Genomic DNA, 25929 nt, shown 5'->3' on the forward strand with positions numbered 1-25929 from the left:
TCCCCCATGTCCCGTATTCCCTGTGTCCCCATGCCCCAAGTGTCCCCCTCCCCCATGTCCCGTATTCCCTGTGTCCCCATGCCCCAAGTGCCCCCGTGCACCATGTGTTCCCTGTTCCATGTGTCCCCATGCCCTGTACATTCCTGTGCCCAGTGTACCCAGTGCCCCTTGTGTCCCCATGGCCCAAGTATCCCTGTGTTCCCACTGTCCCCTTGCTTGCCCTGTGCATCACAGTACTCCCCATGCCCCACTCACCTCCTCCACCTTGCTGAAGACCCGGAGCAGGTTCTCAGCCAGGGCCAACTTCACCTCCTCCTCTGTCCAATTCCTTGCCAGCAGCTCGGCCACCAGTGCAGGATATGTGGAGACATCCTCCAGGCCAGTGGGGAGCCTGTGCCACCCACAGCTCACAGCTGGGCCACCCCTGCACCCCCCAACTGCCCACACAGGGCACAGGGGAGACTCCCCCCACCCTGTCCCACCAGCACAGCCCATCCCACACCCATTACCCCCTTTACCGTGTGACCCCATCGTAGTCCCCGCCAAAGCCAACAGACTGGGCCCCGGCCACCTTCTTCACATAGTCCATGTGGTCTGCGGGCACAGGGGGGTTGAGGTGAGTGGGACAGGGGCATCACTGCTGCACCCCACCCACTCGGACACCATCTCACTTGCAACATCAGCCAGTGTGGCTGTGTTCTTGCAGGTCACGTAGTCGTTGTAGAAGTTGACCATCACCAGGCTGCCCGTGGAGGCCTGGAGGAAAGAGTCCTGAGCCCCATGGCCCCCCACAGCCCCTGGTGTCCCCTGCCCTGCCCTGGCCGTGCCCCTGCTCACCACCAGCTGCAGCACATCGTCGGGCACGTTGCGGCGGTGAGCACAGAGGGCATAGGCAGACGAGTGGCTGAAGACGACGGGGGCTTTGGAGATGTTCAGCACAACCTTCATCGTATCCACTGAGACGTGGGCCAGGTCCACGATCATGCCCAGGCGGTTCATCTCCTCCACCACCGTCTGCAGGGACAGAGACCAGGATGGGAACAGGGATGAGGGTGTGGAGGGAGGCATGGGAGGGTCCCCTGGAGTAACCTGTCCCCAGCCCACAGCTGGAGCTGCTTGAGTGGCTTTTGGTAGATAGGACTGATGAGTGGGTGGGTGGATGGATGGATGGGCGGATGGATGGAGAATGGATGGATTATGGATGGGTAGGACACTGCACCCAGGGCAAATCACCCAGCTGGTGGGTGCCAGTACCATGTCCCCCCTCAGCCACTGCTCCTGGGCGCTGCTGCCACTGCTGTTCCTCACCTTCCCAAAGGCTGAGAGGCCGTGGTGCACTGGCTTTTCCTCCTTGGTGTCCACCAACCAGTTGTCAGCCCTGTGGAGCAGGGAGAGCATCAGGGCAGCTCCCTGACCACACCCCCATGCCATCCTGGTTCCCTCATGCCCGGGGTCCTACCAGGGAGTATTGCAGCTGTGGGTGAGGGTCATGTAGCGCACGCCCAGGCGGTAGAAGGTGCGCAGGACGCCCAGGCTGCTGTCGATGGAGTGGCCGCCCTCCACCCCCATGAGACTGGCCACCTTCCCGCTCTGGAATGCATTACGGATGCCTGTGGAGGGCGGGGGCATCAGCTGGGGTGGGTACGGCACACCAGCACCTCCAGCCCCTCGTGCCCCAGCCCCGTGCCCCCTCACCAGCGCTGTCGGTGACGCAGTCGAAGGTCTCGGGGTACAGGTCGCACATGCGCTGCACCACATCGATCTGCTCCAGCGTCCGCCTCACCGCGTCCCTGTTCTGCGTCTCACAGGGCACGTACACAGACCAGAACTGCCCAGGTACCCCATCAGCATGGAGACACAGACCCGGGACCACTGCCACCCACCCCGGTGCCCTTGCCCGCCCCAGTACCCACCTCAGTCCCAGTGCCTTCCCCAGTGCCCCTGTCCACCCCAGTGTCCTTCCCAGGGCATCCTGCCTGACCTAATGTCCTTCCCAGTGCTCTCACCAGTATCCATGCCCACCCCCATGATCTCTTCCCACCCTGGTACCCATCCCAGTGTTCTTCCCAGTGCCCTCTATCCACTCTGGTGTCCACCCTGATACCCATCCCATTGTCCCTGCCCATCTGAGTGCCCTTCCTGGTGCCCCTGCCCACCCCAGGGACCCCTGCCTGCCCCGGTGCCCTCCCCAGTGTCCCTGTCATCCCCATTGCCCCCTATCCTCCCCAGTGACCCTGCACACCCTGGTGCCACCTGCTCTCCCCAGCACCTGTCCCGGTGCCCCCCCCCGCTGTGCCATCCCACCTGCCCGCCCACGTGTCCGCGGCGCAGTTTGGGGATGTTGGTGTGGGTGTCGTTCAGCAGTGTCAGGTTGGCTGCTGGCACCCTCAGCTGGTTGTTGAACCTCTTGAGGAGCTGCCAGGGCAGGTCGTTGTGCCTGGGCAGGGCAGGGATGGGCATTGGGGGGAAGCCTGACCCTCTGCCCTCCTGGCCTCCTGCTGCCCACCTTCCTGGCTGGCTGCACACACAGTCCCTGTATCTGGCTGTCATTCCATTCATCCATCCATCCATCCACCCATCCATCCATCCTTCCATCCATCCATCCACCTGTCCATCTGTTATCCATCCATCCATCATCCTTCCTACCATCTACCCACTCATCTGACCCCTCTACCAAAAGCCACCCAAGCAGCTCCAAACAGGAGCCAGCCCATGTGGGGACAGCCCCACATGGGACCTCCTGGAGGACCCTCCTGTGCACCCCTCCAAGCCTCCATCCCCCACGAGCCCTTGCACCCAGGGAGCCAGCACAGCATCCCTCGGGCAGGACGTTACCGCCACCGTCTCCTCTGTGGGATGTCACCACTGCAGGGACATCCTGCCACCCTTATCCTGCACCCAGCAGTGCCACTGGGGAAGTGCTGGGGGGGGGGGGGGCAAGGCCCACAGGCTGGCTCCCACTTCTCCCCCCTGCATCACAGTCCCACACCTCTGGCTCCCCCTGCCCTGCTCCCTCTTCCAGTGACTGCTGTGGCACAGCACTGGTGCCACAGGGGGTTCCTGTGGGGCATTGGAACCTCCTGAGAACAGACTGGGGACATCCCTTAAGACATAACTCCACAGGACTGACTCACTTGCCCCGAGCAGGGACTTCCCGCGGGGAAGCCTGACTCCAACTTCCTGGCACCCTGCCCACTCCTACTGGGCTGCAGTGCCCTGGGGATCCCCTCGGCTGCACAGATGGTCCCATGGGATCCCCTGGGAAAGCTGTCCCCTCTCTCTGCACAGCCCTGGGGTGCTTGGCACGAGGATCCCCTGGAAAAGCTGCCCTGCATGGCCCCAGGGTGCTGAGCATGGAAATTCCCTGGGAAAGCTGTCCCCTGTTCCTGCATGCCCCAGGGCGCCCAGCACAGGCATCCCCTGGGAAAATTGTTCCCTGTCTCTGCACAGCCCTGAGGTGACCAGCACAGGAATCCCCCATCGGCCTGTCCCAGTAGGGTTTCCCAGCTGGGTTTTTCCCAGGGTGCTGGAGCAGCCGGGCACCCTGAGGCCCAGACGACCTTTGCTCACCCGTCGATGACTGGCGTGGTGGTCATGATGCGCTCAGCCTCCTCCCGGTACTGCTGCCCAGCACAGGGCAGTGCCAGCAACAGTGCCAGTGCCAGCACCCACACACTCCTGTCCGGCATCTTCTGCTGCTGGATGCTGCTGGGGAAAAGGGATGACCTGCCACTACCGTGTGAGCACATGCACTAGGATGGCTGCCCCGCTCCTGCCGTCCCTTCCCACCGTCAATGAATAACCAGGAGCGTGGCGTCGCCCCTCCCTGGGTGCCCTGTGCCCGCCTGGCAGTGCCAGAGCTCCATGGCCCAGCCTCCCTCAGCCCAGCCCCGGTGGCTGTGCTGTGCCGGGGCCTCTCTGCTGAGCCGCGGTGACGCTCCCAGCCCCTCTAATAAAGCCCAGATTTTTTGTGGTTGGGAAAGTGCCAGGCCCATCCCCGCCTTTGCCTCCCCAGCACTGGCATCCATGGGCACCCCCAGCCTAGCACCGGCACCCCAGGCACCCCCAGAACCCCTGTCCCCGCTCACCCTGGCCCTGGGACGCTCGGGCAGCTGCTGTCTGCGACGGTTCTGAATTATGTTTTCCAGCTTGCGTGCGGCGGCAGGGCTGGGATGGGCTCCAGCCACCCCAGAGCCACCCCCCACCACGGCGCCGGAGCCGCCACATGCCGGGGGCAGCAGTCGGGGTGGTACAGCCATGGTGTGGAGCTGCTGATGGTCCTCCACATGCACTGGGATCCCCCACCCTGAAGCATCCTGAGGGGAAACTGAGGCACCGTCGTCTGTGGGGGCTGAGCATCCCAGCTGGTTCTGGCACGGGGGCTGTGGTGTCCTTCCCAGCAAGGCCTTGGTGGGGCTGCTGGGAATGGCATGGAGCCACATGGAGGTGGTCAGTCCAGCTGACCACCTCATCTTGGTGTGTGCTGGGATGGGAATCCCTTCCTGTTGCGTGGTGCCAGCTGTGGGGAGCCCAGGGTGGGGCACGGTGCAGGACTGGCACCTCTCGGGGTCGCCGTGGGCTGCTGTAGCCGGCAATGCTTCCCGGTGCCCTTGTCGAGGTGACCCCGCTCCCCCGACTCTCCTGGACGCGATTGTGGGTCTGGGCATGCAGGAACCCATCCCATCCCACACCCCCCTCCCTGCATTCTACCCAGTCCCATCCCACCCCATCCCGGGTGTCTCCAGCCCCTGCCAGCAGCGCTCTCCCGTCGATGGCCCCAGCGCGGCCGGATTCTCGGCTTCCCGGCAGGAATGTGCCGGGGGAGTCCAGCCCCCCGCCCGCCGGGGCCGTTTCCTCTTTCGGCGCTATTTAAGCGGCGCCCGGCGCGTCCCACCCGGGCGGGCCATGGATCGCATGGAAGTGACCGAGACCTTCGCGGGCATCACCCTGCCCGGCCACCTCCACACCCAGGAGTCCCTCGGCTTCGCCGCCGCCTTCACCTTCCGCCCCACCGACGTGCTCATCGCCACCTACCCCAAATCGGGTGAGGGGCGGGGGGGCATGCAGACGGCGCTGGGGACCTCCGGCTGGAGGGTGGGCGCGGGCCGGGCTCCACCGGCGGGGCTGGGAGGGGGCTGGGCTCGGGGACACCCGGACCACTGGCACAGCGTGGGGACCCCTGGCCAGTGGCTCCCGCCCCCCCTGTGCTGCTGCCCCACACTGTTCCACCCCCAGAGTGGTGTCTCTGTGGGGAACTAGGGGGGCCATATGATACTGCCATTCCAGCTGCTGCCCCGGCACGAGCTGAGCTGTGATGGGACAGGATAGTTTGGGATGGGACTGGCCAGGATGGGACAGGACAGGACAGGTTGAGCTGAACCATTCCATGCCAAGCCAAGTTGTGCCGATCTGCTCCACAGCATGCTGTGCCATCCAATGGCACGTGCCATTGCAGTGCCATGCTGTGCTGAGCCATGCCATTCCATGCCATGCCGTGGTGCCATGCCATGCACTGCCCTATGCTGAGCTAGCCCTGCCCTGACTCCCACCTCCACAGGCACCACCTGGATGCAGGAGATCCTGACACTGATGTTCAGCCTTGGGGATGCCCGCCCAGCCAAGACCATTCCCAACTGGGAGCGGGCTCCCTGGCTGGAGCAGATCTACTGCCGGGAGGCTCTGCGGGACACAGAGACCCCCCGGCTGCTCACCACCCACATGCCCGCCCACGTCCTGGCCCCTGCCCTGCAGCGCAGCAAGGCCAAGGTGAGAGGGAGACAGATGGTCTGGGGGGATCCCTGATGGCCTGGGGGGGTCCCCTCAGGGATATCCTGAACCCATGGGGCTTCCCACAGCTGGGGAAATGGCAGGAGCTTTCTGAGCCGGGTGGAGCAGAATCCTCCCAGCCGTGGGGGTGACACTGTGTCCCCCCCAGGTGATCTATGTGGCCAGGAACCCCAAGGATGTCGCTGTCTCCTTCTACCACTTCCACCACCTGGCCAAGTTCCTACCTGACCCTGGCTCCTTTGATGCCTTCCTCACGCAGTTTCTCGAGGGCACAGGTAAGGGCTGGGGGTGTCCCTGACAGGGGGGACTCAGCCTCAGGGCCCCCCATCACTCCCTGCCTTCCCCCCAGTGCACTACGGCTCCTGGTTTGACCACGTCAAGGGCTGGCTGGGCCAGCGGCACCTCCTGGACATCCTCTACGTCACCTACGAGGAGCTGCACCAGGTGAGCCCTGCAGTGTCCCCATCCCTGTCCCCATCCCCACCGGTGCCCAGCGCTGACCATGCCCTTGCCCCAGGACCTGTGTGGCACAGCACAGCGCCTCAGCACCTTCCTGGGGTGCCCACTGGCCCCGGGAACGCTGGCAGCCCTGGAGCAGCACTGCAGCTTTGCCGCCATGCGGGACAATGCCATGGCCAACTACTCCCTCATCCCCCCTGAGATCATGGACCACAGCCAGGGCCGCTTCATGCGCAAAGGTGAGGGGGTAGGGGCTGGGGGGATACGGGCAGTACGGGGGCAACATCCCTGACTCCCTCTGCCCTCCGTCCGCAGGTGTGGTCGGCGACTGGCGCGACCACTTCTCCCCCCAGCAAAATGCCCTCTTTAACCAGCGCTACCAGGAGGAGATGGGGGATGTGGAGCTGCCCACGCAGTGGCCCATGGCCTGAGGGACCTGGGGGGACACTCACCCCAACCTGCTGAGAATCATTGCAGCGGGAGCACTCTGCATAGGCACCCCTTGGCACCTCACAACTCACCTCCAGATGTCACCTGGGGCAAGGGGTTCCCACGGGGCTGGGGGATGTGGCACTGTGCCACCTCCCTGGGGATGGGGGACTTTTCCAGCTGTGCACTGTGGCTCTCCCTGTGGCCTCACTCCCCCCAGGCAGGGGCACATGGCCGTGACCCCTCTTTCCGCCTATCCTGCCCTGCGGAAATAAATATTTATTGCCGTTCCCAGGCAGGCTGTGTGTTCCCACAGGCGTCAGGCGGGAAGCGGGAAGCCTTGGAGTTATCAGGGACACATCGGGGTGGGGACCCTTCCTTTGGGACCTTATCAGCAACCAGGAGCAATGGCCGGGCAGCCAGCGGGGCTGTGGCAGGGTGCCAGGCTCGTGGGGGGTGCTGGGCTCTGTGGGGGGTCATAGCAGGGTGACAGGTTTTGCCAGCGGAGCCCAGGGCACAGAGCCAGCTCTTTCAGCAGCACCCAGGGTCCCCCACCCCTGGAGTCTCCCTGCCCCAGGGCAGCCCCTCCCAATGCCACCTGCACACCAACATCTGCTCACCTTGCCCCAGTGCACCCCTCCCCAGTGCCCTCTGCACCCCAATGCCCCTACCCTGCTCCAGTGCACCCCTTCCTGGTGCCCTCTGCACTCTGATGTCCCCACCCTGCCCCAGCACAACCCGTCCAGATGCCCCCTGCACCCCAACATTCCCCCATCCCGCTCCAGTGCACCCCTCCCAGTGTTCCTTCCACCCCAGTTCCCCCTGCCCCCTAATACACCCCATCCTGCCTCAGTGCATCCCCTCCCCTGGAGCCCCCTGCACCCCACTGCCTCCACCCCGCCCCAGTACACCCCTTCCTGACCCCTGCACCCCAATGCCCCCTGATGTCCCCCATCCTGCCCCAGGCTCTCCCCAGTGCTTTGGGAGGTGGCCACAGTGTCCTGACCATCCTGTTTGCATGCTCCCCCTGCCCATCTCCCCTCCTGGGGTATTTGCACCTGGGAGCTTGTTTCCCCTCCCCCCCTCCCCCACCTCAGCGCTCTGGGGTGCCCCAGGAAGGCAGGACACCTCCCGGCCCCTCTCCTACCACGCCCCAAGGAATTGCCTTGTGGAGTGCAGGTACTGTCAATAATTACCCAGCTTCATTATCCAGCCCCTGCAGGGTGAGCACAGGGCCAGGGTGAGGGGTGTGGGGGCTTGACCCTGGCACCACCAGAGCCCCTGGCCAGGGCTTGGCTGAGAGGGGGGAGGTGGTGAGACTCTCTCTGGGGTCTGCAGCACTGTGGGACAGTGACATTCGTGTCCTCCCACTCCTGCTCTGCCACTCTTGTCACCCCCACCAGCTCTGCCAACTCTGTCATTCCTGCCACACCTGTATCCCTGCCAGCCCTGCCACCCCCCCACCCCCCCACTCCTGTCAGCATTGTCACCCCTGCCACCCCTCCCAGCCCCTCTGCGCTGCCAGTGGGTACAGCTTGACACGGTGACTCTGGACACCCCCAGCACCACGGGGTCTCCCTGCACCCGCCCTGGGGCACTCATCTATCCCCATGGACTGGGGTGCCAGGGCAGCCCCCTGCCCGTACCAGGGCCAGCGAGTGCTGCAGCCTCCCAGGCAGCACGTTTGGGTTTCCATGGCAACATCCAGGATCCCACTTTATGGGAAATGAATCAGGAGCTATATATAGGCATTCAATGGGGGTGCAGGCAGTGTGCCCTGTCTGTGCCCTGTCTGTGTCCTGCACTGGTGGCAGTGTCCAAGGGCCAGCGGGGCCACCCCACTGAATGTCTGCCCACACAGGGACAGTCTGGCACCCGTGCCCTCACTCAGGGTGATGGCAGCATCCCAGAGCCCAGCTCAGTGCCACTCCCAAGGCTGGGTCTGGGATGGCCCCTGCCCCGCTGTGCCAGGCCCCAGTTTCAGTCCCTGTGGTGAGCTTGGTCACACCCTGCCCCAGGAGATGTCACCTCCCCAGGAGCATCTGCTGGCACAGGACTGGCATCAGCAGCGCACAGCACGTGGTAGCAGTGTGGCACAGTGCCCGGCACATGGCACAGCATGGTGTGTGGCACATGGAACGTGGCACATGACAAATAACACATGGCACGACATGCAGCACACAGCATGTGGCACATGACAATGCACATGGCACATGGAACACAGCACATGGCATACAGGATACAGCACATGGCACATGGGATACAGCACATGGCACATGGGACAGACACATGGGGCATGCAACACTGCATGACACATGCCACGGAGCACATGGCACACAGGACATGACACATGGCACACAGCATGTGGTGCATGGCATGTGCCACACAGCACATGGCACACAGCATGTGGCACATGATGCATGACACATGGGACACAGCATGTAGCCCATGGGACATGACACATTACAGCACATGTCACAAGGTACAGGCACGGGATGCATGGCCCATGGCACACATCATATGGTTGCGTGGCACAGGATACAAGGACACAGCACGTGGCACATGACACACCACAGGTCACGTGGCACACAGCACACAACACATGGTACATGACACTCAGCAGGCATCACATAGCATGTGTCACAAGGTACATGGACATGGTGCACAGCCCATGGCACACATCATACAGCACATGGCACGTGCCGTGTGACTCACAGCACACAGCACGTGGCAGTGGCCATGTGCAGGGCAGCAGGGCCGGCTCCGTTGCCACCTCCCTCAACTCCATGCCCTGGATTCAGGGCTGTGGCTCAGCAGGGGAGAGCCCACTCCAGCACATGAAAGCGGCGGCTGCTCCAGCGCTCAGAGGTCTGGTGCTCCCAGCACACTGCCGGCTATAGACACCCAAAGTGTGGGGGCAGCAGGGCTGGGGGATGCCCTTGGCTCTTGTCACCAGCCAGGGTGGTGTGGTATCACCACGAGGGGACACAGACAGCACCCAGGATCTGCCAGTCCCTCTGCCCACCCCCTCCTAACCCCCAGGGAGGGTGGCACCCAAAGAGCATGAGGATGGGCACAGGGGTCTTGCTTTATTGTGGGAGTCATGCAGCCTCCAAACATCATAGTGACAGAGAAGCGGGGACCAAGAGGACCAAGGGGACAGTAGGGATGGAGTGGGAACAGGCTGCAGGGCACAGAACTCCAGAAGTGGGCAGTGCCTGCTGGGGACCCCGGAGCAGTGCAGAGGGTGTCCAGCACCAGGGGGCCGGGACCTACCCCGTGTCCCAGCCGAGGGGGCTGTGGCAGGGCTGGGACTCACGGGGACCCCGTCTGTCCCTGTGCCACACCGGGGGGAGCAGGGGATCCTCACTGGGGGTAGCCAAGACTGGGGTCGGGGGTCCCTCACTGAGGCGACCCAGTGCTGGGGCTGAGGGCACTGGGGATCTCTAACTAGGGGAGCTGAAGGTGGAGTGGGGGCTGGGAGTTCCTCACTGGGGGAAACTGAGGCTGGGTTGGGGGCAGTGAGGGTCTCTCACTGCGGGGAGCCAAGGCTGGAGTCGGGGGTGGGGGGCCGGGGGCAGCGCGGGGGGAACGCCTTGTAGCTGTAGTACTCCACCACCTGCTTGGGCACCTCTGCCAGCACGCACTTCGCCAGGGCTGTGGGTGACGCCTGCGGGACACCGGGACACCGCGGGACACCAGGGTGAGCCGGGGCCACTGCGACACCTGCCCGCCCTGCCGTGCGGAGCAGCACCCGTGGGCACCGGCTCCCTGTGCCAGGATGTAGGAACGAGAGGGGACCGGAGGGGATGGAAGGGACGGGAAGGAACCGGGGAGGACCAAAGGAAACAGAAGGGACAGATAGGGACGAGGGGGACGGGAGGGGAGGAGAGTGGATGGGAGGGGACGGGGGCGGGACGTGAGGGAACGGGGAGGGACAGGAGGGGAACGGGAGAGGAGTAAAAGGGACCGGAGGGGACGGGAAGGGGCAGGAGAGAACTAGAGGGCATGAGAAGAGCTGGGAGGGGCCGGCAGGACCCCCGCCTGCCCCACTCACGTTCTTGAACTCGCGGAAGGGCACGAACTGGACGATGTCGCGCAGGACGGGCTCGCCCTTGGGGGAGCGCAGGACACCGTCGTCGCCGTCCAGGATCTGCATGTCGGTGAAGTCGGCGTTGCCTACCCCGACGATGATGATGGACATGGGCAGGTAGGAGGCCCGGACAATGGCCTCCCGCGTGTCTGCCATGTCTGTCACCACCCCGTCCGTCAGGATCAGCAGGATGAAGTATTGCTGGGGGGGATAGGGAGATGCTCTGGGGGAGCTGCCCGGCCCCACACGGGAGCACCTACAAGTGTCACGAGCCTGTGGGGGTCTCAGCCCAACCTGGTGCCCCAGTGGGACCCACCGATGCTTCCTTGGTCCGCTCCTCATTGGCCGCCACACGAGCCACCTTGGTGATGATGGGAGCCACGTTGGTGGGGCCGTAGAGCTGGATTTTCGGCAGGCAGCTCTGATAGGACTCCACAACACCCTGGATGCCTGCGGGGGTGTGAGAAGTGAGAAGGGACACCCTGGCCATGGACTGGACCCTGCTAGAGCTGGACTTACCCTCACACTCATCGTTGTCAGGGTTGAAGTTGATGGCGAAGTCGTGGGAAACCTGGAGGGCAGGAGGGGAGGGGGGAGCTAGTGCCCCCCCCCCCCCCGCTGAGCCTCACAAGTGCCAGGGCCTGGGGTGTCTGGAGGGATGAGCACATCCCTGGAGTCCCACAGGACCCTGGCGCTCCGACCACCTCTCACCTCATACTTGGGGGGGATCCTGGCACCAAAGCCCAGAGCTGAGAATTTCTTATCGCTGCAAGGGAAGGGGTGTGAGGAGCTCTGGTGCCATCACCAGGGCATCTGACCCCAGGGTGGCCATCACCATGGTGTCTGGCCCTGGGGAACCCACCAGAGCGACCAACCTGTCATAGTCCTGGCAGATCTCACCCACAGCAACCAGCGCCTTGAGGTACTCGTTGGGCTGGTAGGGGTTGATGTAGTGCAGGGAGCAGCTGTTTCGGGGGTCCCCATTGGAGGCTGTGAAGTCGATGGCAACCTGGGGTAGAGGGGGGGCAGTGAGGGTTCCCCCAGGGAGAGCCGAGCCACCAGCGTGTCCCTGCTGGGTGGTGTGGGGGACTCTGCTCACCGTGAAGTGGATCTGGCAGCCACCCATGATGTAGTCCAGGAAGGAGTAGACCCTGTGGATCTTCCAGAGGGACTCGCATCAGCTGGTCCTGCCCCACATTGGCCCACGGAGCCAGGCATGGCTTGGCTCAGCATGGCTTGGCACGGAATGCAGGCACTCACCTTCAGGTCCAGCAACACCACGACCCCCGAGTTCTTGTAGTTGCGCTTCTTGATCTTGTACTTGGGGTTCATGCAGTCCCACTGCACCTGCGGCACACGCGGCACCCGCGCTGGGCCCCGACCCTGGGACCCCCATCCCTGACACCCCTCAGGCCCCCCGTCCCATGTCTCTGCATAATGGTGACCCAACAACCCTATAACATTGCGGCCCCATAACCCTCCAGCCCCCCATGGCTCTGCAGCACAATGACTCCACAATCCCAGAACATTGTGGCCCCATAAAAACACAGCCTCACAGCTCCATATCTCTGCAGCACAGTGATCCCTCAACCCTGAAGCACCATAACCCTGCCTCCCTGCAGCCCCTCAGTCCCACAATGCTCCAGCCTCATGGTGCCATGACCCACAGCCCCATAGTTCTATAACCTCATAACCCCACAGCCCCATAACCCTGCAACCCCACAGCCCCAGGTTGCAGCTGCCTTCCCCCACTCCCAGCCACCCCCTGGGCTCCAGCCACCTCATTCATGGCTGATTCCCCAGAGGACCCCAAACCCACCATCCCTTCCCCAAAGAGGTGGGCAGCAGCAAGGAGAGAATGACCCCAAACCCAGAGGAGGTGCTGGGAGGTGCCTGCTGGGATGGGCTCTGCTGACAGCATACAGGAGTGACCCCCAGGCTATCCCTGTGTTTCCATGTCCCACCTTGTTCTCCCCCATCGCCTTCTGCATCTCCTCAAAGGTGGTGAAGAACTCCCCGATGAAGTCGTGTTTGCCCCGTGAATCGTAGTCCCATACCACACCCTGCAGTTGGCACGGCTTAGCCCCAGCACCAGGGGGTCCCCAGCACTGAAGGGTCCCCAGCACCACCCCTGGCACCGGGGGTCCCTAGCACATCTCTGGAGAAGCCAGGGTACAGCTACCTCCGGGGAAGTGATGGGGGTCCCCATCTCCCTTCCTCACCCTCAGCTTCCTCTTCTCCTCACAGCTGCAGAGTGAGTTGAGAGACACCTTGAAGGGCTCCCAGACAGGGCTCAGGTTGTTCTTCACCACCTGTGGGACAGGGAGCTCAGCAGGGCTGGGGAGGCCCCAGGGTGGCTGTGGGGCAGCCAAGGGACGGGCCCTCTGGGGCCTCACCTCAGTGCGGTACACGAGCTGCTCGCTGCGGTCGTCGTCGATGCGGTAGATCTCCAGGAAGGGATCTGACTTGCTGAAGAGGTCCTGGAGGAAGAGGAGGGGACAGAGCACTGCCTACCCTGCCCGCCCTGCCCCATGTTCCTCCTGGCACCTGGCTTACCTTGTCATCCAGTTTCTTGGCACGGAAGGCGAGCTCCACGTAGCCATTGTTCCCTGAAATCTCCTCAGAGATGATCTGCGAAGAGAGGCAGCCGCAGGGTGCTCAGTGTCTGGCACGGCTTTGTCCCCTGCCCCCCTGCCCCCCACCTCCCTGTGGTGCCCCAGGAGGAGACAGGGTGCCACGTGCCTTCCCTGGGGCAGCAGGACCCCCCCATAGCCAGCAGATGCCAACAGGGACTCTGAGCCCTCCTCACTCCCAAGAGCCCGAGGGGCTGCAGGGCTGGATGGCAGCTCAGACAGGAGGAGGGGCACTGGGGACCCTCCATACGCCCCAGCTCAATGGCACCCACAGCCCAGTGACAGCCCACTGATCCAGCCCAGATGTCCCAGCTTGATGCCTTCCCAGCATCCCAGTCCAGTGCCACCCATGTGTCCTGTCTGGTGTCACCCTAGGGTTCCAGGTTAGTGTCACCTCAGGGTCCCAGTCCCTTGTCAGCTGTGCACCCCATCCCAATGCCACTCCAATGCCCCAGCTTGGTGCCACCCCAGAATCCCAGCTTGGTACCACCCAGGGTCCCAGCCTGGTATCTCTCCAGTGCCCCTGCTCAGTGCCACACCACTGTCCCCCCCCAGTACCACCCCCAACCCAGGCTCGGTACTCACCGTGATCGTGGACTTGCCTGCGAACTTCCCGTACTTGAGGAACAGCGGCTTCGTCACCCGTTTCTGCGCCACGATCTGCGAGAGCCCAGGGTCGGGGAGGGGACACCATGGAGGGGGTCCCCGGGTGGGGGTCCCTGGGCTCACCTGCCCCACAGTGCACTCCATGCCCCCCAGGAAGTCATCGTCGTGCGTGCCCACGCCAGCGTGGCCATGGCTGTCGTACACCTCGAACCGCAGCTTCTGTACCTCCTCGAAGTAGTAATCGACCGTGAAGATCTTGGCAAACACGGGGTTCAGGTTGCTCTTGATCACCTCGCTGCGATCCACCTGCATGGGAATGGTGCTGGGCCGGGGCTGGGATGGGCACAGCTGGAGTTGCCCGGGCCTTGAGGTGCCGGAGCTCACATCCAGCTGGGAATAGGGATGTGGGAGCCCAGGGGGAATGGGGGTGTAGGAAGGTAGGGATGGGAGATGAGGAATGGGGGCTGCTGGAGTGGAGGATGAAGGGAGGAGGGTGCTGGGATGGTGGATACAGGGGTGAAGGATGAAAGGATGTGGGATACAGGGATGGGGGGTGCTCAGACGGGGGATAAAAAATTAGGGAATGAAGCGATGGGAGGTGCAGGGATGAAGGATGGTGGGATGAGAATGCAGGGACAGGGAATACAAGGATGGGGGAAGAAGGGATGGGGTGTGCCAGGAAGGACCAGCCATGCCTAGGCATTTCCCCACGCCCAAGTGAATGGCATTTGGAGGAGCCCCATGTGCCCTCATGGGTTCCAGCCCTGCCAGCCCCAGGTCCTGCGATCTCCCCTCTCTCCAGACTCCCCATGGTCATCCTAGGGGTACACTAGCTCTGACTACACTTTGCCACGGCTCCACTGGAGCAGAAGTAGAGTGCTGGTGTCAGGATGAGCCCCTGTGTCCCCACCCTGCGGTGGCCATGGCTGGGGGTCACCAACCCACAGCCCCGGTGGGTGCTCAGCATGTCCCATCCGTGCTTGGCAGCAGGTGCTGAGCAGTTCCAGAGCCTCCCCCACACCCATCCCTGTCAGTGTTGACTCAATGGGACACATCCTGGACAGGGAACTCGGCCAGCCCCTGGCCCCTGCCCACCACCTCTCCAATCTGGCAACATCTGCTGAACCTGCACCACTGCCACACTGCCAGGGCCACCCATGTCCCTCCTGTGTGGGCACTGCCACACCCTCACCCTGGGGAGATGGGTTTCGGGCACCCTGAACCCTCCAGCACCAGCTGCTGCCAGAGGGTCCGGGGCTGTCTCAGTACTCAGTGCCAGAGCCAGAGTCAGCCACACCTCGGCTGGGGGACACGGGTTGGCAGGGACAGGGAAGGAACAGGGCATGGAGTCCTGTCACCTTTTGTAGGATGTATGGCACAGCACAGCATCGCGTGGCATAGCATGGCACGGCACACGGAGTGTGGCACGGTGGGGTACAAGGGTCTGGCACCGCATACACACGGCAGCTGGCACGGGGCCACTGTGCCGCCCCGGCCCCTCGCTGGCTCGAGCGGAGTCGATGACACGCCGAGGGATTTAGCGCTAAATCCTCCGGCTGAGCGGCCGCGATTAGAGCGGAGCTGCGGGCACCAGCCAGAGCTCGGCGTGGGGAGAGAGGGAAGAAGCTGTGCCAGCCCCAGCGCCATCCCAGTGTCTGCCAACCCCAGTGCCAGCCTCAACACCAGCCGTGGCTCATGGGGTGACCAGGGATCCCCACAGCACAGCTCACGGCTGCGGTGCCAGCTCTGACTCCCTCTGAGCTGCCTGCCCCACACAGGATGACACCAGCCCACCAGCCCTGAGCCACCCCAGGGATGGCCGTGGTGGCCCTTGTCCCTGTCCCAGGGCAGTGGAGCTGTGCTGGAGCCACCGTGGGCACCCCACCCCAGCCCTCTCCCCAGCCCTGCCACAGCTCTGGAGGGCTGGATCTGACCTGGTGTCAGCACTGACCCCGTGGGTTCCTGGGTGCCCCACAGTGCCTTGCCCTGCCCTGCCCTGTGAGCCTCATGCTCTGTGCCCTGGTCTGTGCTCTGCGCCTTGTACCCCTCGCTGAGCTCTGCACTGTGCATCCAGCAGCCTCTGTGTGCATCCTGCACCCTGTTCTGCACCCTGGTCTGAACCCTGCACCCTGCTCTGCACCTTGCACCTCATTCTGCACTCTGGTCTGAACCCTGCACCCCATTCTGCACCCAGCACCCTGTTCTGTACCCTACACCCAATTCTGAACCCTGCACCCCATCCTGCATTATCTCCTGCACCCCACTCTGAACCCTGCATCCCACTCTGCACCTTATTCTGCTCCCTACTCTGCATTCTGCACCCAGCACCCTGCTCTGAACCCTGCACCCCATTCTGCACCCTGCCGTGCACCCTGTGCCCCGTTCTTCACTATCTCCTGTACTCTGCTATGGACCCTGCACCCTGGTCTGCACCCTCTACCCAATTCTCCATTATCTCCAGCACCCTGCTCTGCACTCTGTACTCCGCTCCCCACCATCTCCTGCACCCCACTCTGCAGCCCCCCATGCCCATCACCCTGTGTCCAGCACCCACCCACGTGCACCCATCACCCCGTGCCCAGCACCATCATTTCCCTGGTGCCTGCCCTACCCACTGTGGGGGGTGCTGGTAGTGCCCCCCATGCTCCTACCTCCATCCACTGGCCCTGGGACTGCATCAGGAGCAGGACGCAGGGGTCTGACTTGTTGAGGGTGTCTCGGTCCAGGAGGTGTTTACAGCTGACCCGCAGCTCCACCTTGGAGAGTACGGCCAGCGGGGCCTGCGAACACAGCTCGGGCACAGCACCCATGCCAGCTGGGGCACGGGGGGCAGCCGGCCGGGCCGGGGGGCACGCAGCCCCGTGGGCGAATGGCATCAGGGCCGAGGGCGGCCGCTGCCTTCAGTGCCGTCAGGGGGCTGGGCAGGTGATCGTCATGCCCGGGGCTTGGTGCCCCGCGGTGTCAGGGAGGTTCCTGGGGGCAGCACAGGGGTGGGGTGCTCCGGGGGTTGGAGGGACCCCACAACCTCCTCTGGGGCAGGGTGGCTGGGTCCAGTCAGGATGGCTCCGTGGGACCCTACAAGGCATCAAAGCACAGTGGGGTGAACAGGACCTGGGGCACTCTCATGATGCTGCCCATGTACCCTCAAGTGCCAGCCAGACCTATGGGCTCTACTGTGGGGGGTTCACCCTCCAGCTCCTTGGGCTGACCAAGGGTCCCACAGGGCCATTCTTGGCTCTGCCCCAGCCCCACCCCAGGGACAGAATGTGTCCTGTGGGGAAGTGGGACCTGAGTGGGGTTGGGTGGCTGTGCAGGACTGGGGTTGTGCGGGCAGCCCTGGGTACCCACTTTGGGGTGCCTTGAGTGGAGCTGGGGAGCAGAAACACCCCCCTGTCCTTTCAGGCAGCAACCCCCAGCCTGGACAGGGCTCTCTGGGAGGGCAGCGGGGACACCAGCTCAGTGTCCCTGTCGCCAGATGATGGATCCCTCTGAGGCTGGTGACACCTAGCCAGGTGATGCTGCATGACAGGGCATAGAGGGGCTCTGCTGGTCCCAGCCCAGGCTTGTCCCCCACCTGCAGCCCCAGGGGTGGTTGACTGGGGCAGGGGCAGGTGCAGAGCAGCCCCTTGCCCACCTCTGCCCCCACATGCCCAGCCCGGCCAAAGTTTCCTGATGCAGTCATGCATTGCCCAGGCCCTCCCTGGCACTTGGCTCTGGTGCCCCCAGCTCCGGGGGGCATCATCCCTCTCCAAGGATCGCAGGCACTCCTTGGCATCCATTGCCCAGCGGAGGGGGCACCAGGTCCCACCCTGCCCATCGTTCCCCTCACCTGGGTGCTGGTGGCCTGGGCTCTGCAGGCGGTCGGGCAAGGGCTGGGGTCGGTGTGCCAAGGGGAGCCGGTGTGCCAGCCGTGCCGGTGTGCCAGCCGTGCCGGTGTGCCAGTCGGAGCTGCTGCCGTTGCCACCTCCACACAACTGACTCAAGCTGCAGTTTGGGAGCGGAGCCCTAAGAGGGAGATGGATGACAAGCTCTGTTAACTGCCTCGCTGCCAGCACCAGAGCGGAGCCCACCCATGGGCACTGGCGCTGAGTTGGGTTCCCAGGGTCCCCGGTATTGCTGGCCGTGCCAAGGTAAGTGCTCCTACTCCAGGTGAGACCCCTGTGGCACAGACACAGCCCCTTGCCCTCCCCAGCTGCTCCCTGTGGGGTACCAAAGGCCATCCTGGTCCCAGCCCTCTACATTCTAAGCCAAGACCCCAAGCACAAGGGTGGGGTGCCCCAAACCCACCGGGTGCCCTCCCCACATGCTGGAGCACCCAGACCCACATTCCATGCACATGGAGTCCCACCTGCCCCATTCCCAGCCTGAGACCCCCACCCACCCCTGTCCCCCCAGTGCTGCGGCACTGTCAGCTCAGCTTTATGAAAGATGATGTAATTAGCCCAAATTTGGAGGGATTAAAATGCAGATAGGGCTAATGAGCAGCAGGGCACTGCAGGGCCGGGACTTCAGGAGCTAATCCCCAGTCTGCCTGGCAGAAATAGGCCATTCTCTCTCCCACTTCCCCCCCAGCCCCTGGCACAGCCCAGGAGGGCAGGAGGCACCAGACACACAGTGGGACATGAGGTCCAGGCAGAGGGGCTGTAGGTCCAAGCAACAGCTGGCACAGCACAGGCAGCACCACAACAGGCACCTCTTGACTGTGTTTGAGCAGCCCACAGGTCATCCAGGTGTGCCAGGGCTCCAGCATCGAGTGCTTCATCCCATCCCATCCCATCCCATCCCATCCCATCCCATCCCATCCCATCCCATCCCATCCCATCCCATCCCATCCCATCCCATCAATTCTCTCTCCAACCTGCTATGGCTGCACAATGGCCTCAGATGCAAGCGCTCCCAGAGCAGTTCCAATCCCACTGACACATCCTGGTGACCCATCAGCCTCCCACACTGGGACAGGCAGAACCTGGGACCCCCAACAGCAAAAAGGATGGGCCAGAGCCACCCAACCCTTCTCCTGGGCTTCTCTGATGCCACTTGACTGAGGGATCACAGAACTGCTTGTGTTGAAAAAGCCTCCAAGATCAGAGTCCCACCTGCTCCCCAGCACTGCTGAGGCCACAACAAACCATGTCTCCAAGTGCCACATCTACCATGGAATGGCCTTTAAGCCATGAAGAAATGGATGAAGGGTCCTCAGAACAGCTGGGGCTGAGCTGAGGGCCAGGCAGGGCAGCACAGTCCAGCCCTGAGATTCTGCTCCGTAGAAGCCCAGCTTAGGGGCTGCAACACATCTTACTCCCCCTTGTGCCCCTTAAAAAGCAGGGAAGTCCCCTCCCATGTGGGCAGCACTGCCCAGCACCCACCACGACACCCCACCTTCTAGAGTTCTGCCTCATACGGAGGCATGGAAACCATTAAACCTGGAATACTGGCACAGAAGGGGGAGCAGACAAAGCTTGGCACAGAGGGGGTACCCCCAAAGCCCTTTAAAGTCAGAGCAGGAGGGAGCCCAGACTGCAGCTCTGACATAAGGCAGAGGAGTGGGCACAAGGCAAGTGTTTCACAAGCTTTTGGAGAACTTTGAAGACTCCAAGCACAGCAAATGAGGTTTCCCACGCTTGAACACATCCCCGCACCGACACCGGCACAACTCCACTTGGTACATGTGCCCCAAAAACACAGCACACCCGTCTGTCTACGGCTTTTTATTGACAGTTCTGGGGAGAACAGTTCATTTCTTCTTCTCCACATCCTGCTCCGCTGCTTCCTTGGCGCGCTTGGCGCGGATGCCGAAGAGGCGGGCGTTGGCCCGGGCCATGCGCAGGCTGGCGAAGGCCTTGAAGTTCTTCTCGTCTTCTGAGATGACGCGGGCCTTCTCCCGCTTGAACACCTGGGGGAAAGAGGGAGTGCCAGACAGTCAGGCTGCACCTCGGGGAAGGAGCTGAGGCTTTGCACAGTGATCTCGGCGAGAAACAGAGCACTCGTGCCACCTACAGGCCCTGCCCTCGGCTGCTCCACCGGGAACAGCAGCACAGCCGCACCCGCACCGAGCACAACTGAGCAGGGGTGGAAACAAAGCACCACAGGAAACGTGAGTCAGGTTCACAGAATCACACGATTGTTCAGGTTGGAAAAGACTTTAAGAGCATTGAGTCCAACTGTCAGCTTGGCACTAGAAGCATGTTCACTACTAATCACGTCCTCAAGTGCAACATCCACGTGTTTATTGAACGCTTCCAGGGACAGGGACTCCACCACTGCCCCCACAGTCAGTTCTAACGCTTTATACCTTTTCCATGAAGAAATTTTCCCAATATTCAACCTGAACCTCCCCTGGCACAACTTGAGGTTGTTTCCTCTCATCCTGTGACTTTTTCCCTGGGAGCAGAGCCTGACCGCTGCCCAGCTCCACCCTCCTGTCAGGGAGTTCTAGGGAGCAAGTAGAGGTTTGTGGCATTACTGACAGCAGCTCTGGGAAGCACTGATGATTTACGGACAAATGCTGACCACAGAACCTGCCTGGGCACCCCTACCCCAGCTACAACCCAAAGTGCCCCCAATTTCACAGATTCTCTTGAAGGTTTATTCCTGTTTTTTTTTTTTTGATCCAGGAGGGGCAGTGTCCACAGACACAGTGCAACAGCAAGGAGAGAACCCTCTCCACAGAGTTCAATCACATTTAGGTCACAGAGAGAATATGATTTAATTACACTTACATTCTTGATGGGCATAACGGGTCCTGTGAGCTGAGTGGCCAATTTCAGTTCCTCTGGCTGCACAAGAAGACAGGAATGTTAGAAAATCAGAATTTAAACTTTCTCAGGTTAAAATCTCAGTTTAAAGCACAGCCTGTACACAGGTACCCAGCTTAAACACGGTGCTAACGATCCTGATGGAAGATTTAGCACCAAATGGTAATGAATCCATTTCATTTGGCACAGATGAGCTGCATCAACAGCCCACGTTGTGCTTGGATCCGGCCGGAGGAGCAGCGGCCTCTCAGCTCTGCCAGCTGGAAAAGCTTTGACACCAACTGTGTCATTTTCAGTGTGACACAGATTCACAGAATCATTAAGGTTGGAGAAGACCTCCAAGACCATCCAGTCCAACCTGTGACTGATCCCCACCTTGTCACCCAGCCCAGAGCACTGAGTGCCACATCCAGGCCTTCCTTAGACACCTCCAGGGATGGGGACTCCACCACCTCCCTGGGCAGACCCTTCCAATGCCTGACCACCCTTTCCAGAGGAAATTCCTCCTGATGTCCAACCTGAACCTCCCCTGGCACAGCTTGAGGCCATTTTCGTCTCATCCGGCCCCTTGTTCCCCGGGAGCAGAGCCCAACCCTCACCTGGCTCCACCCTCCTGCCAGGGAGTTATAGGGAGAGCAAGAAGGACCCCCCTGAGCCTCCTTTTCTCCAGGCTGAGTCCCCACAGCTCATTTATACCCAACACGCTCCTCAGCAACTCCTTCTAAGGCTGATTTCACCTTCTTGTAAAAGCGTGTCATCAGACAAAAATGGTTGAAAATTATTTTATGTAGTTAATTTCTAGCAAGCAAATCTGAAGCAGTATTTCAGATCAAAACCCTTCCTCCCTGCTCTGAAAAGGGAGGGATCCACTACAACTAAGCAGCTTGGAGCTGCCAGGCTCCCCAGAAGATCTGAGGACAGCCTGAGCACACCGCTGTGTTCCATGGCTCGCTCAAGCCCCGCGGGAAGCGTGAATCCACTGCCAGCAGAGCCAAGGAACACAGCTCTGCTCTGATCTCGGAGAGCTTTTAATGGAAAGCATTTTTGAATGTCAACAGCAACTGCCTTCTGGAGCCTGCCTGGCACGGAGCCACTCACAGAGCCTGTCCTTCACCCTTCCATACGGCTGGACAGAATTTTCAGGTGGAATTTTCAGCTACTCTTGACAATTTAGCTCCATAAACTAAAACTCAGTTGGCTGGGCAAGGACCAAAGCTCCAGGAATCTGCCCTAAACCAGGGCTGCAGCCCCTCAGCCAAATGTCTGACCCAGTATTACTGTGACCCAGAGAGCCCTGTTACACTCAACCCTGCCAGGCCAGGCCTTACGCTGGGCTCAGACCCACACTGCATCCAACGGCAGGGCTGCTCCCCTTGGGGTCACATCATGGAACAGGTTCAGCAGCTCTGCACACCGGGATAGAGGGATGGGATGACACTAAACCTCCCAAAGAGGGGCCGCAAACAGCCCCTGTGACATGATTCCAGCAGCCAGGTACTCACAGAGCTGTCTCCCTTCTTGGGCATGGCCGGCTTCCTTGGGAAGAGGATGAGCTTGGAGTGGTACTCCTTCAGCCTCTGCACGTTGGCCTGCAAGGACTCGGTGGACTTGTTCCGCCGCCGGGGATCCACGGAGATCCCGATCGTCCGCGCAAACTTCTTGTTGATGCCAGCGAGCTGAGGGGAGAGAGGGAGTGGTGTCAGCATGCCACAGCTCCCAAAAGCCAGGCAGGGCTCCAAACAGAGCCAGCATGGGACACAGGGTCTGGAGAAGGCTTGGCATGGCTAAAGGACCACCCACTTCACCACCAAAGGGTGTCCTGGTGTATCTTAATGCTTAAAATGTTCCCCAGACTTCGGTTTTTGCAGGTGGATTTTTCTCAGGAGAGCAAAGAGCAACCCCTGAGGGGGACATTTAAACTCAGAAACATACAGACAAGCATTTATGAAGTCAGGATATGGATAACTCTGGCTCACTGAATACCGTGAGCTCCATTAAATAACTATTTGTTTTAACCATCTTAAACAAGAAACTCGTTTTCTGTTAGAAGACAAACAGCTGTGTCCCTCTTTGTGTTCCACCATTACCCAAAAATTAAAGAAAAGTAAGTAATGAAGCATTTGGCACCCAGAAGAACAATTTTCCTGCCTCAGTGCACCAATTTCAGTTATAAATGTTTTAATTAGACACTGAACCAGCCGCAGAGGCAGCTGGTAGCTGCCAGCAAGAACTGATGTCACTCCTGCCCACCGCACAGATATGCAGTGGGGAGTCCCTGCAGACACTCTTTAACAGCTCAGCACACCTAGGCTGGTCCCAGGGACAATTTCCTGAAGGAATGAAGGGCAGGGAATACTTCTCAGAGAGTTTAAGTGTTTTTAAACCAAATATTGAACAAGAACAGCCCCAGCTACTCCTGGAGGCTGCACTGAACAGTCCTTCCTCCTGGTACAACATCCCCTGCTACTCTTATAAGTCAGCTGAGCTCAGTTTACTTGATCTGCAACAAGAACAGTTGGCCAAAATATTTAGGATTAGCAGAACAGTTATTTCATAAAGAAACAAAGTAATTTAATGAAGACCATAACCTTCTCCCTCCCTAAAAAAGTTTAGGAGACTCAAGGCTCTTCCAGAATTCAATTTTCATAGAATCCCAGCATGGTTTGGGTTGGAAAGGACCTTAAGGATCATCCGAATGCACCTCCCTGCCATGGGCAGGGACACGTTCCACCAGACCAGGTTCCTCCAAGCCCCATCCAACCTGGTCTTGGACACTTCCAGGGATGGGGTAGCTACAGCTTCTCTGGGCAACCTGTGCCAGGGCCTCACCACCCTCACAGGGAAGAATTTCTTCCATATATTCAACCTAAACTTCTCTTCTTTCAGCTTGATTTTAATGGAGTTTTAAGTAAGTCTGACCAGACAACCAGACATTTACCTTTTAAACACCTTTGAGTGGTGTTTCCTTGCTCCCAGAACCAGAAGCACCACAGTCTCCCCAGGACGAGCCAGTACCAGCCAGGTACCACATCTGGGCATGTCACCTTGTGCAGGACAGGAGCAGCAGCCAAGCTCAGACTGGGAGTTCATTTATTTAGATAAAAGCTCTGTACTCACTTTAAGCTCCTCCAGGCTGAAGCCTCTGCCAGCACGAACTTTTTTGTGGTATCTGATTGTTGGGCATCGCACGATGGGCCGGATGGGCCCAGCCACGGGCCGGGGGGCGATGCGGCGAGCCTTGGCCTGACGAGCCTTCCTCCTGGAATGTCATGGGATCACAGGATTGATCAGGCTGGAAAAGACCTTCAAGATCACTGAGTCCAACCCGTGACAGATCCCCACCTTGTCACCCAGCCCAGAGCACTGAGTGCCACATCCAGGCCTTCCTTAGACACCTCCAGGGATGGGGACTCCACCATCTCCCTGGGTAGACCCTTCCAATGCCTGACCACGCTTTCCATGAAGAAATTCCTCCTGATGTCCAACCTGAACCTCCCCTAGCACAGCTTAAAGCCTTTTTTCCCTCATCCTGTCCCTTGTTCCTTGGGAGCAGAGCCTGACCCCCACTTGGCTCCACCTTCCTGTCAGGGAGTTGGAGAGAGCGGAAAGGTCCCCCTGAGCCTCCTTTTCTCCAGACTGAGCCACTCCAGCTCCCTCAGCCAGTCCTGCTGCTCCAGCCCCTCAGTGTCTGTGTCAGGGTGAGGGGCCTAAAACTGATCCCAGAATTCCAGGTGTGGCCTCACCAGTGCCCAACACAGGTGGACAGGCACTGCCCTGGCCCTGTGGCCACACTGGCACACAAGGCAGGTGCAATTGGTCTTCTGGGCCACATCAATGGGACAGTCACCAGGAACACAGCATCTCTGCCAGATGTGCCACTGCTGCCCTGGGATCTCTCTGGAACCAACAGCGGGGCCACGCCGGTGGCTGGTGCTGCTCTGGAACCACCGCTGCCATCAGAGACCCAGGGTAGAAGGAGTCATCACCGTGGTGCAGCGATTCCGGAGACGTCTCATCACTTGGCTGCGGCTGGGAAGGGCCGGCTTTGAGCACAGACCCCGAGCGAGCAGCCGGGACTTAAAGGAGCGCGGCCGCAGAAGGGCCGAACACAAATCCACGGCGCTTTGGCCTCCTCAGCAGCCCCGCACACTCTGGGAAGCCCCTCACGGGCCCTTCGGTCTCACCTGCGGATCTTGCGGGCGGGCTGGTTGAACCAGGTGGCCACTCTGCGCTGCCAGTCCTTGTGGAAGTGGGGCTTCAGGATCATCCCATTGCGGCTGGGCGCCATGGCTGCGGCCTGCGGACACGGGCACGGTTAGTGCAGCCCTGCCGGGGCCCCGCCTGGCCCCCAGGACACCCCGGGCTCGTGGCCCCCGACCCAGCGCGGCCCCCTGTGCGCCCTCGGGGGCTCCCCCGCGGCGCCGGGCGGGCGGATGGCGGCGGATGGAGCCCCGGGCCCTCACTCACCTTCCGCCTCGCGAACGGCCACCGGAAAGGACGCGCCGGGGCGGTGCCGCCGGAAGGGCCGTGGCGGCGGCCAATGGGGAGCGCGCGCGAGCGGCCCGGGAAAGGACGGGCCAATGAGGGCCGGTGGCTTCACCTGCCCGAAGTAAAGATGGCGGCGGCTTAAAGGGTCCGCGGCCGGCGGGGACTGGCAGGGAGGCGAGGGGCAAACGGGGCCACGGGCCCGCGGCCAAGCTGAGAGCAGCAGTTCCAGCACTGCTCGACGCTCTCGCACAAGCCTAGCCAGACACATGCCCGATGGGATTCTCCAAGTCCCCAAACAGGAGTGTGGGGGTCCCTGTTCCCCTCTCCATCCAACCCCTGCTCCAACATCCACCCCAGAGGGCTCTGCCGCTGTCTCCTACGTGGCAGGAGAGGGGTCGGGGACTTCCATCCATCTTGGCACTCCCGGTGCTGCAGTGGTGGGATGCAGGGCAGTGCCCTGGCAGCACTGGCATGGCAGTGCTGGTAGCACCACAGGGGCCACGGAGGGCCCTGTGCTGTCCCCCAGTGTCCCACCACAGCACCACTTGTACTGTCACCCTCTGCTCCATGGGACCAAACTCAAAGGGGCTGTGAGTTACAAAATAAAATCAAAGAACACTTGGAATTTCATCTACTGCTGGAAAAGAGAATGCAAAGAGTGAGCCTGTGAAGAAACAAA

At 61.3% G+C, this 25929-nt stretch overlaps 4 protein-coding genes across 5 annotated transcripts in view; 1 reads left to right on the plus strand and 3 right to left on the minus strand.

Moving 5' to 3' along the window:
• Positions 1-3786, minus strand: part of DPEP1 (dipeptidase 1) — a 4408-nt gene extending 622 nt beyond the window's left edge. The window contains exons 1-9 of the mRNA XM_027646443.1: positions 3571-3786; positions 2305-2437; positions 1696-1828; positions 1460-1610; positions 1309-1378; positions 838-1014; positions 672-756; positions 519-594; positions 256-391 (exon numbers count right to left, since the gene is read on the minus strand). Of these exons, the coding sequence (XP_027502244.1) occupies positions 256-391; positions 519-594; positions 672-756; positions 838-1014; positions 1309-1378; positions 1460-1610; positions 1696-1828; positions 2305-2437; positions 3571-3749 (1140 nt within the window). The 5' untranslated portion in view covers positions 3750-3786. The remainder of the gene's footprint in view (positions 1-255; positions 392-518; positions 595-671; positions 757-837; positions 1015-1308; positions 1379-1459; positions 1611-1695; positions 1829-2304; positions 2438-3570) is intronic.
• Positions 3787-4877: 1091 nt separating this feature from the next.
• On the plus strand, positions 4878-6973 carry SULT2B1 (sulfotransferase family 2B member 1). Its single transcript, XM_027646444.1, has 6 exons — positions 4878-5044; positions 5558-5766; positions 5936-6062; positions 6137-6231; positions 6305-6485; positions 6562-6973. Exons 1-6 carry the CDS (start codon positions 4906-4908, stop codon positions 6675-6677), a joined length of 867 nt encoding a protein of 288 aa, XP_027502245.1. The 5' UTR covers positions 4878-4905; the 3' UTR covers positions 6678-6973.
• A 2770-nt stretch (positions 6974-9743) lies between these two features.
• Positions 9744-18371, minus strand: CPNE7 (copine 7). Of its 2 annotated transcripts, none has more exons than XM_027646445.1 (16): positions 18356-18371; positions 17837-18012; positions 16659-17082; positions 14131-14313; positions 13987-14061; positions 13325-13399; positions 13165-13248; positions 12991-13080; positions 12733-12831; positions 12029-12115; positions 11868-11927; positions 11644-11777; positions 11480-11534; positions 11085-11339; positions 10733-10969; positions 9744-10345 (listed from the first exon to the last, which is right to left on the minus strand). In XM_027646445.1, exons 3-16 carry the CDS (start codon positions 16881-16883, stop codon positions 10208-10210), a joined length of 1797 nt encoding a protein of 598 aa, XP_027502246.1. In that variant the 5' UTR covers positions 16884-17082; positions 17837-18012; positions 18356-18371; the 3' UTR covers positions 9744-10207. The 2 variants fall into 2 exon arrangements, with proteins under 2 accessions (XP_027502246.1, XP_027502247.1); XM_027646446.1 differs by lacking the exon at positions 18356-18371 and having other exon boundaries at positions 11085-11218; positions 11288-11339.
• A 1329-nt stretch (positions 18372-19700) lies between these two features.
• On the minus strand, positions 19701-25315 carry RPL13 (ribosomal protein L13). The gene is made up of 6 exons (XM_027646447.1): positions 25230-25315; positions 24947-25059; positions 23880-24021; positions 22265-22438; positions 20727-20783; positions 19701-19900 (listed from the first exon to the last, which is right to left on the minus strand). The coding sequence occupies exons 2-6, from the start codon at positions 25048-25050 to the stop codon at positions 19742-19744; spliced, it is 636 nt and encodes a 211-aa protein (XP_027502248.1). The 5' UTR covers positions 25051-25059; positions 25230-25315; the 3' UTR covers positions 19701-19741.
• Between the last annotated feature and the right edge of the window lie 614 nt (positions 25316-25929).

Source organism: Corapipo altera, unplaced genomic scaffold (genome assembly GCF_003945725.1).
Source record: "Corapipo altera isolate COAL_440 unplaced genomic scaffold, ASM394572v1 62, whole genome shotgun sequence".
NCBI lineage: Eukaryota > Metazoa > Chordata > Aves > Passeriformes > Pipridae > Corapipo > Corapipo altera.

What these genes read in the sequence shown, in the direction of transcription:
- SULT2B1 (XM_027646444.1), top strand. Translation starts at nt 4,906, where the DNA reads ATGGATCGCATGGAAGTGACCGAGACCTTCGCGGGCATCACCCTGCCC. An exon ending in CCTACGAGGAGCTGCACCAG is followed by an intron (nt 6,232 to 6,304) that starts GTGAGCCCTGCA and finishes CCCTTGCCCCAG; the next exon opens with GACCTGTGTGGCACAGCACA. An exon ending in GGGCCGCTTCATGCGCAAAG is followed by an intron (nt 6,486 to 6,561) that starts GTGAGGGGGTAG and finishes CTCCGTCCGCAG; the next exon opens with GTGTGGTCGGCGACTGGCGC.
- CPNE7 (XM_027646445.1), bottom strand. Translation starts at nt 16,883, where the DNA reads ATGCCATTCGCCCACGGGGCTGCGTGCCCCCCGGCCCGGCCGGCTGCC. An exon ending in GCTGCCAGATCCACTTCACG is followed by an intron (nt 11,778 to 11,867) that starts GTGAGCAGAGTC and finishes CCTCTACCCCAG; the next exon opens with GTTGCCATCGACTTCACAGC. An exon ending in AGCGGACCAAGGAAGCATCG is followed by an intron (nt 10,970 to 11,084) that starts GTGGGTCCCACT and finishes TATCCCCCCCAG; the next exon opens with CAATACTTCATCCTGCTGAT.
- RPL13 (XM_027646447.1), bottom strand. Translation starts at nt 25,050, where the DNA reads ATGGCGCCCAGCCGCAATGGGATGATCCTGAAGCCCCACTTCCACAAG. An exon ending in CCCGCCCGCAAGATCCGCAG is followed by an intron (nt 24,022 to 24,946) that starts GTGAGACCGAAG and finishes ATGACATTCCAG; the next exon opens with GAGGAAGGCTCGTCAGGCCA. An exon ending in CCGTTATGCCCATCAAGAAT is followed by an intron (nt 19,901 to 20,726) that starts GTAAGTGTAATT and finishes TCTTTCCCCCAG; the next exon opens with GTGTTCAAGCGGGAGAAGGC.